Source organism: Carassius auratus, unplaced genomic scaffold (genome assembly GCF_003368295.1).
Source record: "Carassius auratus strain Wakin unplaced genomic scaffold, ASM336829v1 scaf_tig00214790, whole genome shotgun sequence".
NCBI lineage: Eukaryota > Metazoa > Chordata > Actinopteri > Cypriniformes > Cyprinidae > Carassius > Carassius auratus.
Genome location: NW_020527805.1, coordinates 431552 through 449244, shown reverse-complemented (window position 1 = coordinate 449244; position 17693 = coordinate 431552). Strand labels below are relative to the sequence as shown.

The 17693-nt window shown below is 35.1% G+C and overlaps 2 protein-coding genes and 1 long non-coding RNA gene across 6 annotated transcripts in view; all 3 read right to left on the bottom strand.

The window, feature by feature from the left end:
* Positions 1–9803: 9803 nt before the first annotated feature.
* On the bottom strand, positions 9804–11418 carry LOC113092949 (uncharacterized). Its single transcript, XM_026258747.1, has 2 exons — positions 10762–11418; positions 9804–10064 (listed from the first exon to the last, which is right to left on the bottom strand). The coding sequence occupies exons 1-2, from the start codon at positions 11416–11418 to the stop codon at positions 9897–9899; spliced, it is 825 nt and encodes a 274-aa protein (XP_026114532.1). The 3' UTR covers positions 9804–9896.
* Positions 11419–11470: 52 nt separating this feature from the next.
* LOC113092961 (uncharacterized) lies at positions 11471–11966 on the bottom strand. Its single transcript, XR_003287666.1, has 2 exons — positions 11902–11966; positions 11471–11578 (listed from the first exon to the last, which is right to left on the bottom strand). It is a non-coding gene; the product is annotated as an uncharacterized LOC113092961 (long non-coding RNA).
* An 888-nt stretch (positions 11967–12854) lies between these two features.
* The window catches only part of LOC113092956 (low density lipoprotein receptor adapter protein 1-B-like), a 42783-nt gene continuing 37944 nt past the window's right edge, over positions 12855–17693 (bottom strand). For 2 of the 4 annotated variants that reach the window (XM_026258756.1, XM_026258757.1), the window contains exons 9-10: positions 15248–15279; positions 12855–13949 (exon numbers count right to left, since the gene is read on the bottom strand). In XM_026258756.1, the coding sequence (XP_026114541.1) occupies positions 13903–13949; positions 15248–15279 (79 nt within the window). In that variant the 3' untranslated portion in view covers positions 12855–13902. The remainder of the gene's footprint in view (positions 13950–15247; positions 15280–17693) is intronic. The other 2 variants (XM_026258754.1, XM_026258753.1) reach the window with 2 other exon arrangements.

Sequence of the window (17693 nt, the reverse complement as noted above, 5' to 3'; positions counted from 1 at the left end):
TTATTGTGAATGCATTTAAATTCCTTATATACTTCAATCTCTTGACATTTAATTAAAGAGTTTTGAATCTCAGTCGTTCTCTCGCAAAAAGTAAATCTTCCTCACTCTGTTGCAAAGCTTGTGATTGCCTTTATGTAACACATTCATGCGCACACACTCCACAAACTCAGGATCAAAGCCTGAGCTGACAAAGACAGTTGATGTTCAGCATACTAACAAAGCCAGAATGGAGTGGTTTGTTTTTGTCAACTTTAAAGTAATCCTGTAACTCTGAATTTGTTCAACTACCATCATGGCATGGGCCCCCTGATCAGGTCAAATTATAAACATTCAAATTACAGATGATTGTCAGAGGGAATCAGTAAATGCATTTTATTCATAGATTTGATTTATATTTTATCTTTATAACACGTGTGCAGTGTTAACAGATTTGAGTATTGTCTAATCTTTTAAAAGTGCATTCATTTATATTTTCTAAATTAAAATATGAACTGCACTTTAAACAGTTGTTTAAAATTATGGTCACTGAAAAGACATATTTTGTCACACACATTGTTGTGACGCCTTCTATGTTTTCCAAGGAAATTTCTTAGCAAGTTCCAGACACCAAAATTAGACTTTAAACTTCATTACAACAAAGGCAAAATGCCTGCAGAACATGTGTTCATTTCATTCACAGCTAGCAGTCTTCATACAGTCTTCTCTCTTTTCCAAAGAAATTTCTCGAGTCAAGATGTTCCAGATCCCCAAATTAGACTTTTATGCTAAAAACCACAAGTGATGGGGGCGTTCCCACCCACTTTATGATATATGCATACTTCAACTTAATGGTTTATTTCTGAGTAAATTAATCACACCCATGTTTTTAAGCCTTGCCAGTTCATGCATCAAAAAGAAAAAAACTATTTTAATCAATTTTCACACAAGATAATGCTAAAGAGAAATTAATTAAATCCTCATGCACATATGGCAGAGTCCCCCCCCCCCCCCCCCCCCCCAGTTACTGTTGCTTCCTCAGAAAAACATATGGAGCTGCTCAATGTGTCACAATGAGAGCTGTCAGTGTGAAAACCTTTTCTTACAATGTTTTTTGCACAATTTAGGACACAAAAAGGCCACCATTCAAGTGGGACTTAAATATCCCATGGAGTGATAAAATATTTGTAAATAAATATGGTGCATTTTTGAACCCTTTTTGAAGCAGGGGTTTACAGATCACAATGCAAGCTGGGAACAGTCGTCGCGATCACGGAAGACAACATCCTGGATCAACACCATTCATGTACCTCAGGGTACATTAGAATTAATGCACATTTAACTCGTTCAATATGGAGATGCACTGAAATGTAGACCTTCGTTTGTGTTTTTGACTTGCACTGTACATGATGTGAGGAACAGCCCACTATTTAGGTTTGTAAAAGCATTGACACACTAACTTTAATTTTAGCTGGTTTTAGCCAGAGATACATTGCTGAAACACAAGATGATATTAATGTTCTGCTTGAGCAGACGAAAATTATAACTTAATGAGAATATGACAACCAGAAAATGTTGTCTTCATTGGGATTGGGGTTGAATGCTTAGGGACATTTTTGCTGTTTTGTCTGTGTTTAGGAAATTTAATAAAATAAAATGTATTGCCCATTCTCTTGGGAAATCTAGATTCAGTGTTTCAAGTACCACTGGCACATAGTTTTTTTTTTTTTTCGTAGCATAAACACCATCAAACCGATGAAAGCTTTGGATCTTCCAGTGTTTCTCTATGGCACTGAAACCTACAAATGTAGGATGCTCTGCCCTCCCCATGTAACTAATACTCGACTGCCATTGGGACATCTGCATTTGAGGGGAGGGGCTTATGATAGGTCAATTAAGGCAAAAGCTGCGTCCTGGTGACACGCTAAACACTATGCATTTTGTATTATGTACTCAACCATGTAGTAAATGAATTGTAAAAGGTTATTTTGTCATTGATATTCAGAGTCTGATAGCCCCTCCCACTATGTTACATAATTAACGCAAGTCAAAATAATGATTGGACAGTTTATGTTAGTCCCACCCAAAATTATGTTAACAACATGAAGATGCACATGTTTGAAAAAATTATGTTAAATTTGAAAGTTGAACTTGAAAATAGTGATACAAAAACTTTTAAATTAAATATTGGATTTCCCAATTTAAATGTTAAGTCTTTAGTAGTATTGTGTATTGAATCTTAGTGCTGTATTTTTGTTGGCCATTTGATATGCAGTTTTCATATGCTACACTTTGCCCCCCAGCCCCCCCGCTCCAGTTTTATGTAGGTCCACCCACTTAAACATTTCTAGCCTCGCCCATGGTTTAAATATTGAATTTTGAAATTATTTCTTCTTGTAAACTCATGTGGATTCAGACGGCAATTAAAATAAAAAAATTTTGTGTCAAAAAAAAACAGTAGACAATTTGGGGCCAGGGATTTTTACGGGGGTGGTGAGAGAAAAACACAGACATCCTGGATTTGGACGATGCTAAAATAAAAATATACTTATGTCTCTATTTGTTTCTCGGTTTTGCCATGGGATGTAACTAGGATATACACAAGCTCCAGTCTGGATCCAGAACACCTGAGAAAACCCCTCAGAGAACCTCAGATGATCCTTACCCTGAATTATCAAACAGAACTAACAAATATTGCTACAAGTGTGATTGCATCACATGATAATTGCTGTTAACAGTGTTCATCATTGGTTTACATCTTGTATTAATTTTTCTGAACGTTTCTGTCATATCCACATTAACTGACAGTCACCATTTATAAGCTACTACTAAATATTGCAGAAACTTAATTTACTGTAAAGTTGCTTTACAATGATTTGTAACGTAAAAAGCACTATACAAATAAACTTGAATTGTCTGCTCAAATCTGCTCTTTACCAAATAACTTATTTTGCTTCAATGACGATTATTCTATATTTAATGTTTTAGTATTTTGTATCTGATACTGTTAGACCTTCCTGAAAAACTTCAAGCAGTTTAATTTGTACCTAATCAAAAGGACACAACATACAGTACATCCTCTTCCTGAGAGTAACAATGTTCAACAGAACATTTTCCTGCTCACACGATATAAAATCGGTATATGCCTTTATATGCATTTAATGCAAAATCAAAAACAAAAAAAAACTCTGTAATTAGTTCATAAAATAGCTAAAGGAACACTGCAATGTTCCCCCTCAATAAAGCAAACTGAATTAAGTACTACCATGCAACAATGTACAATGGAAAAAGTAAAAAATCACAATAGACACACAAAAATGTATCCGACCTCTCAGTGAGAAACTAAACAGCAGCATGACTCAATGATCCTCGACTTTATACCGATGATAGAGAGAAAAAGCTAAGACAACAAATATATATAGAATAGTGAAAAAAATAAAAAATAAATCATAGCACGGGGCTCCTGTGGAAAATATCTGGTACTTTAGCAAAGTATTGATGGGAAAGATGGTTTCTTTTTTGCCACTGGTCAAGGGAGACTAACAGACATCTGGAACGGGATTGAAGATAATTCCTATAAACACAAGAGAAGAGAGAGAGAGAGAAAAAACAACACATTGACTAAAGGAAAAAAAAAATCACAGGTTTCACTCCACACCATAGAGATCTAACTATATACTTCATCAAAAGTACAACAGCAAAAATAATATTGTATATATGCACTTATACACACACATTATATATATATGAAAATTGTAGATTTACACTGAAGGCATCAAAACTATGAATTAACACATGTGGAATTATATACATAACAAAAAGGTGTGAAACAACTGAAAATATGTCATATTGTAGGTTCTTCAGAGTAGCCACCTTTTGCTTTGATTACTGCTTTGCACACTCTTGGCATTCTCTTGATGATGTGTGTGTGTGTGTGTGTGTGTGTGTGTGTGTGTGTGTGTGTGTGTGTGTGTGTGTGTGTGTGTGTGTGTGTGAAAAAAATGGTTTTTCAGTATCAGGTCATCATAAAAAAAATATCCAGTCCTTGGCAGGTTTTACATTTAGGAAAATAAAACCTCAAGATGAACAACAACATGACACATTGCCCCGTTTCATTGTCTATTTAACAAAAATAAAGCCAAGAAGCCATGTGTGACAAAGTTAAGACACCCTTTTTATTAGAGTAAGTAATGGTCAGGCACTGCTAATCAAATACCTTTGATTAACAGATCATCAGCAAGTGTGAGCCAGTGGCTCGTGGACTGACATGAGATTTGCTTGCAAACATTTAAGCAGTTATTATAAGCCTGTGTGAATTTATCAGTCTTTTGCATGCCAAAGTCAATTTCTGCATATAAATATGCCAAATAGAAGCAGAAAATCATGCATTATGCACTTTCATGAGATCGGGTTAGCCTACAACATTTAATTTGTTGGCTATTTTACAAACTGGAATACAAGAATTCACAACAACGTTTTACACTTAAGATACCCGTAAAATTTATAGTGAAAAGTAATTTAATTGTGTCTGGAACGCAATAAATTAATTTTTAAAGCATTTGCTGCATGGATAAAAATAAACATAAAATAATAAATAGGCTAATAAACAATTTACATATCAGACAAAAATGCCTTGCAGCAAATCCTTTAAATTTTAAGGTATTCAAGAACAGAGGCACATAAAAATCAGAAAATATAAGCAGTTTTACATATATGCCATTATAATTTGTTATATTTTTTAAATTGTACAGAATTATAAAATAAAATGCTAATTATAATCTGGCCTTTTTTAGGATTTTCCCTATTTTTTTATTTTAGACATGCATCTATTATGATGATGAAAAAAATGACTCGCCGACATATTGGCTGTGATCAATTCACTGTCTGCCGCTGGGTCATTTACCTAAAATCCCCCTGTGGTCAAATATGGTATCCCTTAAAATCTTAGATCATCAAAATGACATAATTGTTTTATTTTTCTTGTGAAAATGTTCTCATGCCATAAAGTAGCTTTATATGAAACTCTACACCCTTGCCTCATTTACTAAGTGGATCTATGAATATGCAAATTTGCCCTGACTCCACCCAGTCACACCAGCCAGTGCCTCCTAATCCACCCAACTGTTGTAAATGCCAAACAATGGCATACACAGATATTGACTGATAAAACAGTTTTTAATAGTGGATAACTATACTGTGGTGTTTGTTAAAGTTACTAACTTGACGATGTTGTGTCCTAAAATGGATTAAAGACTAATGCAGTGGATTGTGATTCTTAATTCACGCCAGTGAGTATACACTTGTGAAGCGCCTTTTACTATTGCCATGGCTTATAATGCAAATTAGCAGTTCTAAATACACATTAAACCACAGCTTCATGAGCTTTTTCTCTCTTTTTTTTTTTCTTTTTTGTGCTGGTACTGGTATTTTTTTCATGCTAGTAATTAATCTATTATTTGACGTGATTGGCCATTGGATTGTGACGTTGCAAACCGTGGGCTGTTTCAAACCACACTTCTGGGACTGCCATTGGGAAACTACAGTTTTAATGGATAGGCACATAGTTTGTGTAAAGGCATGTTAAAAACACCACAGACAAATAAACAACATAAAACCTTGATTTTCACTAAAGGGAGTAATTAAAAGACAACAACTTACATTTAAGAGCACAAAAAGCTTTTCAAAAAAAAAAAAATTTCCATTACATACGAAACTTAACTATTTTAATAGCTGGAACTCAAGTAGGTCTAAGTGCAGGGCTCTAATCCAACTTATTCCATGATTCAATGCTCTTTTCATCCAACACCTCATGTATCCACCCTTGCATATCCTGCAGGCGCCCCTGGTGTGAGCAGCTCTATTAAAGAAGTCTTGGCAGTTTGCTGGTGTGTGTTGCCTTCAGGTGTGTGTTAACACAATGTCAAAGAGGAAAGACATCAGAATTGAGCTTACAGAAGCAACTGTTGCTGCTATCAATCAGGGAAGAATAATGTGAACATTTCCAAACAATTTGAAGTCCATCATTCTACATTGAGGAGGTTTGTTCACAAGCGTATGACATTCAAGACAGAAGTGGACATCCCAGGAAATTCACCCCGAGAACAGACCGTACTACACCTCAGACTCTACAGGCCACAGTTAACACAACACTTCAATTAGAAAAATATGGCACATTTGGAAGGCTTAGGAGAGCATAAGTCTAGGTGGACGTCCATGACATGCGGAGTCCCACAATGCTCAATACTTGCACTGCTCTTGTTTAGCCTGCATATGCTCCCATTATGTCAAATAATGAGAAAGAACCAAATTGCCTCTCTAAAGAAACATGGCAGCACAGTTTAGGTTTGCAAAGTTGCATCTGAACAAACTATAAAACTTCTAGAACAATGTACTTTGAAAAGATGAGACCAAAGGGGAGATGTTAAGTATATACAATACATAATGCAGAGAGCCATGTTTGGTGAAAACTTAAAGAGCATATCTGCACAAACACCTCATACCAAAAGTCACACATGCTGGTGGAGGGGCTGATGATTTTGGGCTTGTCTTTAAATCACTGAATCTAACATGAACTCCTCTGTATGCCTATACTAGCGTCAAATTTGAGGTAATCTGTCCGAGAGCAAAAGTTGGGCTGAAATTGGGTCATGGAACAGGACAAATTATCCCAAACACACCGCAAAATCTACAACAGAACGGCTCAAAATAAATAAAAATAAATCACCTCAAGGGGTTGCAACAGTGTGGTCAAAATCCAGACCTCTTCCTGACTGAAATGCTGTGATGAAAGCTTGGCTTAAACAAATGCCGATAAACCTCAATAAACCTAAGCAACGTAATAAATGAGATAGAATTCCTCCAGAACAAATCTGAGACTGAAATAAACAATGAACCATTGTGAAGTTATGTGATGTTGCTCGTTTTATTTTCTAAATTTTAAGACATGTCAAACACACACATTTTCATACACACAAACACACACACACACACACACACACACACACACACACACACATACATATACATATAAGGATGTACATGCTTGGTTTTATGATGCAAAGCTCTGTAGTTTTTATTGTGGAGGCAAAACAATGCAAGCCAATGATGATTGAGAACCTGATGGATCACATTTGATTCTGACCATTTTAACATAACTTTTCTAAAGATTATATAAATCAAGAAAACCCAAATTACTTCAAAAGTAAATGTTCAAGTTAAAATACTGCAAAAAAATATAAAAGTATTGATGTTTACTTTAAAAATGATTAAACTTTTCACAGCAAAATACATTTTTGCAATTACACTGAAATGAATTTAACTTTAAAGGCATGAACTATTCATTAGACGACAGAAGGCACTCTTTTCAAACAAAGCAGACTCTGGTATCCTTTATAGGATCTCAGGGTTTTGTAAATTTAGCATTTTAGAGTCTGTAGCCTCCCTCTAGTGGAGGGGCTCTGTTAATAGACACAAACAAATCATGTCAGTTGAGGTACACTACTGGCCAAAAGTTTGGAATAGATTGTTTAATTAAGTTTTCTATGTTCACCAAGGCAGTAAAATACAGTAAAAGCAGTAATATTGTAAAATATTATTACAATTTAAAAGAACTGCTTTCTAACTGAATACATTTTAAATTTGAATTTATTATTGTAATGGAAAAGGTTCATTTTCAGCATCATTACTCCAGTCTGCAGTGTCACACGATCTTTCAGAAATCATACTAATAAGCTGATTGGCCCCTCAAAAAACATTACTTGTCATGAGAGTAAAAAAAAAAAAAAAAGTGTTTCTTTTTGATTTGCACAAATCACATTTGCCTGTTTCAATAAATAGCAATGAGTTTGCAAGTTTGATGGTGGTAAGTAAGCCAGACTTTATGATAAGAATTATGATCAATCTTACATAAGATTTAATTAAGCAGCTAAACAAACTTTTGATTTGGGGGTAAAACGTGACCCTGATATATTTACCTCTGTGTGAGGTCTGACGGGTGTTGCCAGTGTGGTCCATTTCCTCCAGTTTGGTGACTGGCAACAGTATTCATCAAAGTATGGAGCTCAGTGATGACACCTGCCAACACAGACGTCACACCACCAATCAACAGTGTCCTACAGTGGGGAAAACATTTGATTCCCTGCTGAGTTAGTAAGTTTGCCCACTCACAAAGAAATTAAGAGTCTGTCATTTATATGGGAGGTTTATTTTAATGGACACATGGTCTGTCACAAGCCTCGTCTCGAGAGTTTATCTCACGTTGCCTATCATAAAAGAATATAGCCTAATAATGTTTTTTATTCGGGAGCTTTTATAAAAATAGAGATATTTTCATTCATTCTAAATTTGACGGCTATACTGTGGCTAATAAACAGAAACAGACTCGACTGAATAAGCAGGCTATTTTCATGAGCGTTAAAAATAAATAAATAAAATAGAAATAATTGTATTAATGTGTGAATAATTTTGAGTCCTGATAAATTAAAACAATATGATCAATGCATCACTTATTCTATAGTAGGTAAAATATCGATGCTTTTGAATTTGAATATATAACAAAGCATGCAAACAAACGGCTGCTTTTATCATCTTCGTTTTGTGATCGCGCATGTTCCAGTGACTTATTTCTTAGTTTTCTGATAACTTCTCTTTGTTGGTGAAATTTTGAGGTTGCATGACGTTGTTCTGAGAGGCGTGTAAAGGGCATGTTTTAGTGACGTGCAGCGGTGCTTCAAGCTCCACTGTGGAAACCCTGCGCTATTCTGGCCTTGGTGCTAACTTCGATTTGCCAAACAACGGCTAAGAAACCTTAAGGATTTAGAGAGAATCTAAAAAGAGGAGTGGATCAGAATCCCTCCTGAGATAAGTGCAAACCTGGTGACCAGCTGCAAAAACATCTGGTCTCTGTGCTTTCCAACAAGGGTTTCTGCACCAAGAACTAAGTCATGTTTTGCTTGGGATCAAATACTTATTTCACTCACTGAATTGTAAATACATTTCTAACCTTAATAAAATGCATTTTTCTGGATTTTTTTATTGGTATTCTGTCTTTATACGTTAAAATAAACCTACCATAAAAATTAGACTCTTCATTTTTTAATAAGAGAGAAAACTTACAAAATTAGCAGGAGATTAATTAAATATTTGAGAAAGATTTCCTGTTACATGTTGCTGTAATATGTAAAAAAAAAAAAAAAAAAAAAAAAAAGATGATGATGATGTTTCCCTAAAAATTCAAATTTGCTGAAAACTTACTCTTAGGCCATCTAAGATGTAGATGAATTTACAAGAAAATACAAGTCCATAATCCATAATAACTTTTTCCATTGAAAATGTCCTCTCACGTCAAATCCAGTTACATATGTTTAGAACTGTTTTGGATGGTTTTCTCTTGTAAACTTGCATATTTCTCTCCGGATTCAGACGAGATGACTTTTTCACAAAAGCAAGCAATATTATTGATAGAAGGTTCATATTTTAGCCAGAAGCAATGGTTTAAAATTAAAAACACATGTTGATGGATTTCGTTCTTAAACGCACAGCTTTTGACTTCTTACAAGACATTAACTGATGGACTGGATAGGTGTGGATTATTGTTTTTATCAGCTGTTTAGGCTCTCATTCTGACGGCACCCATTCACTGCAGAGGATCCATTGTTGAGCAAGTGATGTAATGCTACATTTCTCTTAATCAATTCCCATTAAGAAACAAAATCAAGAACACCTTAGATGGTCTAATAATGATGATGGTAAATTGTCAGAAAACTTTCATTTTTAATTAAATTACTCCATTAAAGTGAAAAAAGTGGTCAGTGGTATTAACACTATTATTGGAGCATCATTGCCAGCTGGACAGCAACAGGGGGAATGTTCTTTTTACAGGTTTGGCACACACAAATTACACAACTTGAGCGAGACAGAAATCATAGTGTTTTGATAATTGCGGTACCGTTTGCTGCTCCTTTTTCTTTCATATGTCTTTTTACAGAGTCAACGTATGTCTTCTTCCGTCTCTCCCACTCCTCTTCATAAAACACCAGAGGTTTGCTGGTGGTCTTTGTGTTGTCTGGATCAATCACCTCAGACTTCACCTGCTCAGAGGGCAAAGGGACCGTTAAACAATGACACAGAAAAGTGGGAGTACAGATGACTGATGAGTTTAGTTTGGCTACAAAAATACTCTACAGGTTTAAATTTGGTCTGTTTCTCACATGAAGAATTCATATGGCTTCATAAGAATGTAGATGTTGCAAATTTTAATGGTCATTGCAAAAAAAAAAGCTTCAAATGTTCTGTGTATTACAGTATAGACAAAATACAGAAAAACTGGTTTAAAACAACATCAGGGGCCTGTATCATGAAGGATTAGCTGGTCTGGTAAATTTCAGTTTTAGTTTGCACCAATCCAGGGTTTTAGGTGCCACGTAAGCGAGTCTTTTCCTTTTAGCGGTATTCATTGCCATAACTTACACTCCATGGCTAACCTGCTCTGGGGTAGGTTATACTTTGTGTTGCAAGGCTCGTGATTGGCTGTTCGCCAGTGATGTCACATTCATGTGCAGAGGCTTCACAAACTCAGGATCAAAGCCTGAGCTGACAAAGAAAGTTGATGATCAGAATCATGGTACCAACAAAGCCAGACTGGAGAGGTTTGGTTGTGTCAACTCAAAACTAATCCTCTAACTCTTATTGTGTTCAGCTACTACCATGGTCCAGGCCCCAGGAAGAGTAAATAATGAAGAGAAACTAGTAAAACTATCACAAGTACATAAAGGATGGAGCTCAAACCTGGACCTGTGCACTCTCAAAGCTCTCTGCGGTGGTTTCTTCATTTCCCAGAGTCACCTTGGGCTCTGCCTGTTGACTGACAGACACTCCATCCTCCTCTTTCACCGGGACAACAGTTTCTGGGGGTGCGATGTGGGATTTTGATTCACAGACTGGAATAAGATCACACAAAACCTCCTGGACCTCATCTTTCACAGGCCCCTGAGAGCCATCTAAAGAAACCGAACTGCAAATATCAAAATTTAGAGATGCACGCAATGATATCTCAACCACAGGAACCTCTCTGTCCCATTTAAGAGCCAGAATCTGGGAGGGAGACCGGCTCTCCCGACCTTGATCTATCCAGTTCTGTTTGCACTTGGACAGAGGGACTGACACGACAGGGGTCACAGGCTGATTGACCTTTGACCGAGGCAGTGTGATGGCTTTTGATTTTAATGGCTGCATAGGTCTCCATTCCTGGACTCCAGTTAGGACGTCCACAGAAAAGCATCCCTGATCCAGGGAAAATTTTCTTTTCAGGGGGGTCTCGCAGGTCTCATCGAAATAGGAATCATCCAGCCGTCTTTTACGTGCTCTGGCTCCTTTATGGGAAATGTGTAACTGTATGTTGTAAAAAGGGCTGATGGCATTGTACTGCTGTTTGGAGAGCACCATGTGTGAATATCCTGATAGTGGTTTTAAATGTAAAGATGAATTATCAGACATATTTTTTTTTTAACTGGAGTCAGTCAGGATTGAAAGAGGGAAAAAGGAGTGTCTGGTCAGCTATATCCAAGCAGGAGACATAAAACTGTCTTGGCCAGAGGGCATGCACCTGAGAAAGATTGTTTATCAATAAATCAGACATATCCATTTTGATTGGATGGGGGGTCAGTTTGAATTAATGACCCCAAAAACCAATTTGATGCATATTTAATACTTCCTTTTTATGCAAACAAAGAAATGCATCAGGACAAACAATGGTTTAAATAAATACTTGCCCAAGTAACTCGCAAACAATTGATCTTCGTTTTTCAAACAACATAAAAACGGATTTTGGTGAAATGCGTGCAATGAGTTTGTAAAAACCCTCGAACACACTGTTTTCTAAGATGATAATTGAAGAATTGAGTGCAGATTACAACTTAGAAAATGTACCTGTTAATTTACCAATAAAATGTTCAGTTTCGAAGTGCTATTAATCTAACTTCAGTTAATCGATTCCATCCTCGACTTTCAGATTGCGGATTACACCTGACATTCATAATTTGCCAACCACACTTCGTCTTCTGATTGGCTGGAAACCAGAACATGTGATTTTTTAAAAATAGAACCTGAATTTTATTCACATTTTTTTAAATAATTTTACAATTACGCAAGTGAAGATGACCGAACTTATGATATAAAAATATAGTTATTTATGAATCCTACTATTAAAAACGTGTACCTCATGAATATTAATTACATAATGCGAGGATCTGTCAGTGATTGGCTCAAGGTGTTAAAAGTTAAAGTTAAAAGTTAAAATGCGGACTATCCTATGTGCAGAGACGATTACATTAGTAAAGAAAATAAAATTAGCAAAAAAATAAATAAATAAAATAACAAACTATACCCTCTCCAGCAACCTCAAACGACTGTGGTAGGTCTATTCTGACCAGCGAGCGAAAAACTGAAAAGTACTGAAAAAGTAACTTGTTACTAAAAAGCATAGACAGTAAAAGAAAAAAAGTAAGAGGCATGAATATTAATAAATGATTCTGAAAACTACGTGCCAGCGCCGCCTAATCATTAACACTTTAATACTGACTTGCATAGCCACTGAAATGAAACCACAAAAAGAAAATCTAAATATGAAACATAATATTTGGATTACTTACCACAAAATAAATCTTAATTTCCTGACAAAAATGTCCAGTCATAACTGCACTACATTATTTTCACCACTAGATGGAGGTGATGTCAACGCAAAACAGTAATCAGCACAACATTTTCATTAGTTTTCATTTATGAACATGAAATAATGCAAAACAGAAACTAACACTGACTTACTATAAATTTTACTTATGAAGTCTAATGAAACCTAAATATAGGGCGTCAATGTAAACCACAAAAGAACTGCCCGCGTTGTTTTCAGTCAAATCCAGTGTTAGATATCAGTTCATTGCTTATTTATGATGATCATGTTTCAACAAAAGTTAAGCGGACATATAAATAATATATTTCTGCACTTATTCAACCCGAAATTAATTCCAAGTATATTTTAGGGGAAAGGGAAACATGTTACACAAAATAGATCTGTATTTCAATAAAAACATACCATAGACATCCACGGTAATACAATGTTTTTGCTTTTTTTAGACACTACCATGATAGTAATACCACAGTTTTCTTTAAAGTAATTATAATACTGTGACTTACTTCCTCAGTGCTTTATTGGATGGGTATAGCCCGGTGAAGAATGAACTATATAAACAGAAAGAACTTGAAATGAAACCATGGGCGCTGAGACGCAGAGAGGAATACAAAAATACATTTTAATAGAAAAAATAAGATTCTCGTTTAAATAGACATTTTTTTTTTCATTATTGTATGCTGTAATGTTTGCCATCCATTTTCACACATCTGAAGGCAAACAACTGGTCTATACAAAACCATCACCACTTAAAAAACACAATCCAACTCCACACAAACCTCAAACATCGGGAAATTAGGAAGAGGAAAGCTAGCCTCAGCAACCAAATCCATAAAAAATTAAAATGATGATAATAATAACAAATGAGAAAAACATATATAGTTATTGTCATACACATATATTTTATATTCATATATACATTTACAAAAAAAAATAAAAAAAGAAGAAAAAAACGTATGGGATGTAACAGAAAATGTTAAATGTCAATATACTTAGTCATAAAAAAAAAAAAAAAAAAGATATATATATATATTCTGTATTGCTTTTGTCTGTGCTTTTGTTGAAGTCATCTGTAGGGTTTGCCGAACCCCATGTCAACTCAAAGCCGGTATCAGCTACGGTCAGACAAGCTCGATTCTCTTCATGTCACCAACTGAACGCGTCCACGCCGTCTGCAACCTCAGCATCGCCTTTGTCCCCGTTGCTAGGTGACAAGCACTCTTCAGGGTTGTAGTCCTGAGGATTTACCCCAATGTCCAGCATCTGGGGGTTAGTGCGAGACTCAGCGAGTCTTGGGAGAAAAACCCAAAAACAGAATGAGTTAAACCGAAAAACACAGGGCAGCAAACAGCTCTACAACATCAGAAGCGGTTCAGATCATGTTAGAGAGCCGGGAATACATGTTCAAAACACCAGAAAAACAACACTTTAAATATGCATGGTAAACTTCTCCCTGAACTGGAGTTCTTCACTACATTTTAAAGACATGATAAAATAAGTGTATTACTTGTATGAATGGACAGCGCTCAGCAGAATAATTTTTTTATATACATACATACATCAAAAACTGATGGAAAATGTTATATGTTGTTAAAATGTTGTATTATTAGTTGTATTAGTATTAATATCTAAATGTATATATGATTATATGTAGGCTAGATAACATATATACATTAATAAAACATAAAAAAAGAAAAAAGCTCATTTACAACTTACTTAGCTTCAACTAAATAGAAAAAGAAACTGAAAAGCTAATATTAATACCTCAACTAATAATTCAAAACATTATGAAATACTACAATAAAAAATAATAGTAAAAGAATATACAGATGGTGTCTGCAGAAATACTTCATGTGTAGGGTTAGGAATCACAAAGAGGTTATTTTTGTGAATTTTAATTATAGTTCAGTTTAATATGATTGTAGAAATTAAGGCTGGGCACTGAAATAAAAACAAATCAAATAAATTGGCAATATGTCTTGCAATGCAACCCATGCAGAGTGATCAGTCTGATTTGTGGAAAAGTAAAAAAGGTGTTCCACTGATCAAATAAAATCATGAAGGTGATAAATAATGACAGTAAGTTGTATTTATTTATTTATTTTCCATACTATGGAAGTCAATGGCTACTGTTAAGTGTTTGGTTCCCAACTTTCTCCAAAATATTTTCTTTTGTGCTCAATAGAAGAAAGAAACTCATACAGGTTTGCAGCAACTTGAGGGTATGACAGAATTGACATCTTTGGATGAACTATCCATTTAAATACAGTGTCTATCCAGAATAAGGTTCATAGTAACAGAGTTTGTGACAAGGCAGTGGCGGGAAACTGACGACTGATCACAAGATGAACTAGGAAAATATGAAGATGAATTCAAATGATGTTTCTATGACTCTTGGCAAAGAACCCTAAAGAACGGGTGTCTGGACAGGGTTTTGAGCTGTGAGAAGGAACATGCGTGACCTGCTACAGATGGAGAACTGGACTACAGTCATACACTGTTGTGAATGATCATGGTTTTGTGAAAGAGTGGACTATGACGGACGAGACAGGCACCTTTCACTACAGCTCAGGTGAATGACATCTTTACCTGTGTTGGACTCAAAACTATCCAGACTGCGGCTGAAGGAAGTAAACAACATCAGTGTGAGAAAACAGAAGCAGAAAACGGCAGCATGTTTAGTCAGCATGTCTCGGTTCACTGTTGCCATTATAGAACTTCCACCTTGTGATATTTTTATCAACCTTTTTTCTTTTTTTTTAATGTCCTGATGGAGTTTATTGAGTAGCCAATGAAGTCAAAAGTCACCGCTGGGCTAATGTTGAGAAAATGAGGCCAGAGTTACAGCCAACTCGCCAAGATCAGCTGAGAAGATCTCTTGACAATAAAGATTAAACGGCTGTAAGAACCATTTCTTTGTAAGACTAAATGCATTTTTAAAGATTTCAACACTCCCAAGCAGTGATGGGAATAACGGTGTTATAAATAACGGCGTTACTAACGGCATTACTTTTTCCAGTAACGAGTAATCTAATTGATTACTCTTCTCATCTTAATAACGCCGTTGCCCTTAATGTCAAAAAATGCGGCGCGTTACTATAACTGATGATGAAGTTGTTGTTGTTTTTTATCATCAGACCAACTAGATCTCTGAGCTAGAGGCAAATGCTTTTTTTTTACTGTTCTTCCTTGGTTAGTGGGCAGAGCACGAGACAAGCGCATAAATGCTGACGATTGGCTGAGGTAGAGTAAAATTTCATTGTAAGCCAATCAGAGGTAGAGTTGGGCGGGTGTTCGAAAGCAAGCATAGTTGTGATGGGAATTCGGCTCTTTTGACTCAGCTCACTGAAAAGAGCCGGCTCTTTGGCTCACAAACGGCTCTTTAAATGACTTTGACTATAATATTTCAAGTTGTATTACAGAATTATTTAATTTCTATAGGCTAAATTTGAAAAAAAAATAGAGTTGGCTCTTCAGATATGCGAGCCAGCTCCAGAAGTTCAACTAAAAGAGCCGGCTCTTAGAGTCGGCTCATTCGTGAATCACGAACGACTCATCAAAAGCTCATTCGCGAACGAGTCGATCCATCATCACTAACGCTCATTCGCGAACGACCCATCATCACTAACGCTCATGAATTGCGAACAACCCATCATAACGCATAGTCGGACAGGACAGGACACACAAGGAACAACACAAGCCAGTCAGTCAACGAGAGACAGGTATGGCAACGAGCCCAAATAATCCAAAAGTAGCCTTCTCTAAATGAAAGTATATACATTACTTTTTCCTTCAAGAAATTAAAGAAACAATAAAAGGAAATATCAAAAGTTCCCAAAAATGTATCATGTTATTTGCATTGATCCACTATATAAACATAATATCTACATACATTTGATTGGAGGCTAGTCTCACTTTGTCCCACAGCAACATTTTTTTTTTAGATGTGTGTACAATGTTTCAGATTTATCATAAATAATTGAACATGCACATGTATTTTAAGTTCCTTTAAAGAGGGGTAGAGGTGGGGTCACATTTGAGCATTTAAAATTTAATTTTACTTGAAAGTAACGCAATAGTTACTTTCTTAAGTAACTAGTTACTTTTAAAATTTGTAACTGAGTAACTAATTTAGTTACTTTTTGGAAGAAGTAACTAGTAACTGTAACTAATTACTTTTTAAAAGTAACTTGCCCAAAACTGCTCCCAAGTATCAAACATTAGTGTATAACCGAACAACTTTTAACAATGTAGTTATTGTTAACTGAAACTTAAAATGAATAAAAATTTTAATAAAAATCAGTAATAAATATAAAATAAAATAATAAAATGAAATGAAAATATTAGAATTATAAATGTTGGCTTGACAACTAATTAAAATAAGTAAGTTTAAGTCCACTTAATAATGGTGTAGTATTAACTTTGAAACAATTTTCACTCAGAAATCACAAGTTATTTTTCCAGATAATTACAAAGAAATGGCAAATTACATTAAATTAAACTTCAAATTTTAAGTAGAAAGACTTGTATAGTATTTCTTGGAAAATTTACTGCAATAAGCTGATTTTGAACATTTTTACAGTGATGAAGTATCAAAATTACTAAAACTAAGCTAAAAAAAACAAAACAATTAAAGCTTAATAAAAAAACAGACAAAAGTGCCAAGTTACAAAAACTAAAATCAAATAACTATAAATATAAACATGAAAGCAAATTCAAAATATTAATAAAGAGTATAAAAATAGTACTAAAATAACACTGCATATAATTTGATCATTTGTGCTATGAACATTAATGACATTAAAGGCAGGGTAGGTAAGAAATTTATAAACAACTTTCTTCCAAATTTGTTTAAACTTTCTATTTATATCAATGCATAATTAAATTGTAAGTACTCTGATAAAAAGAGTATAAAAATCGAGTGACTCTAGACCGTTTAATCTGTATTAAACACAGCTCATTATTTCCTTTCGGCACGAAACATAGGATTGGCTTAGGCGACTGTCACTCTCTCACAACCATGGCAACCACCCTT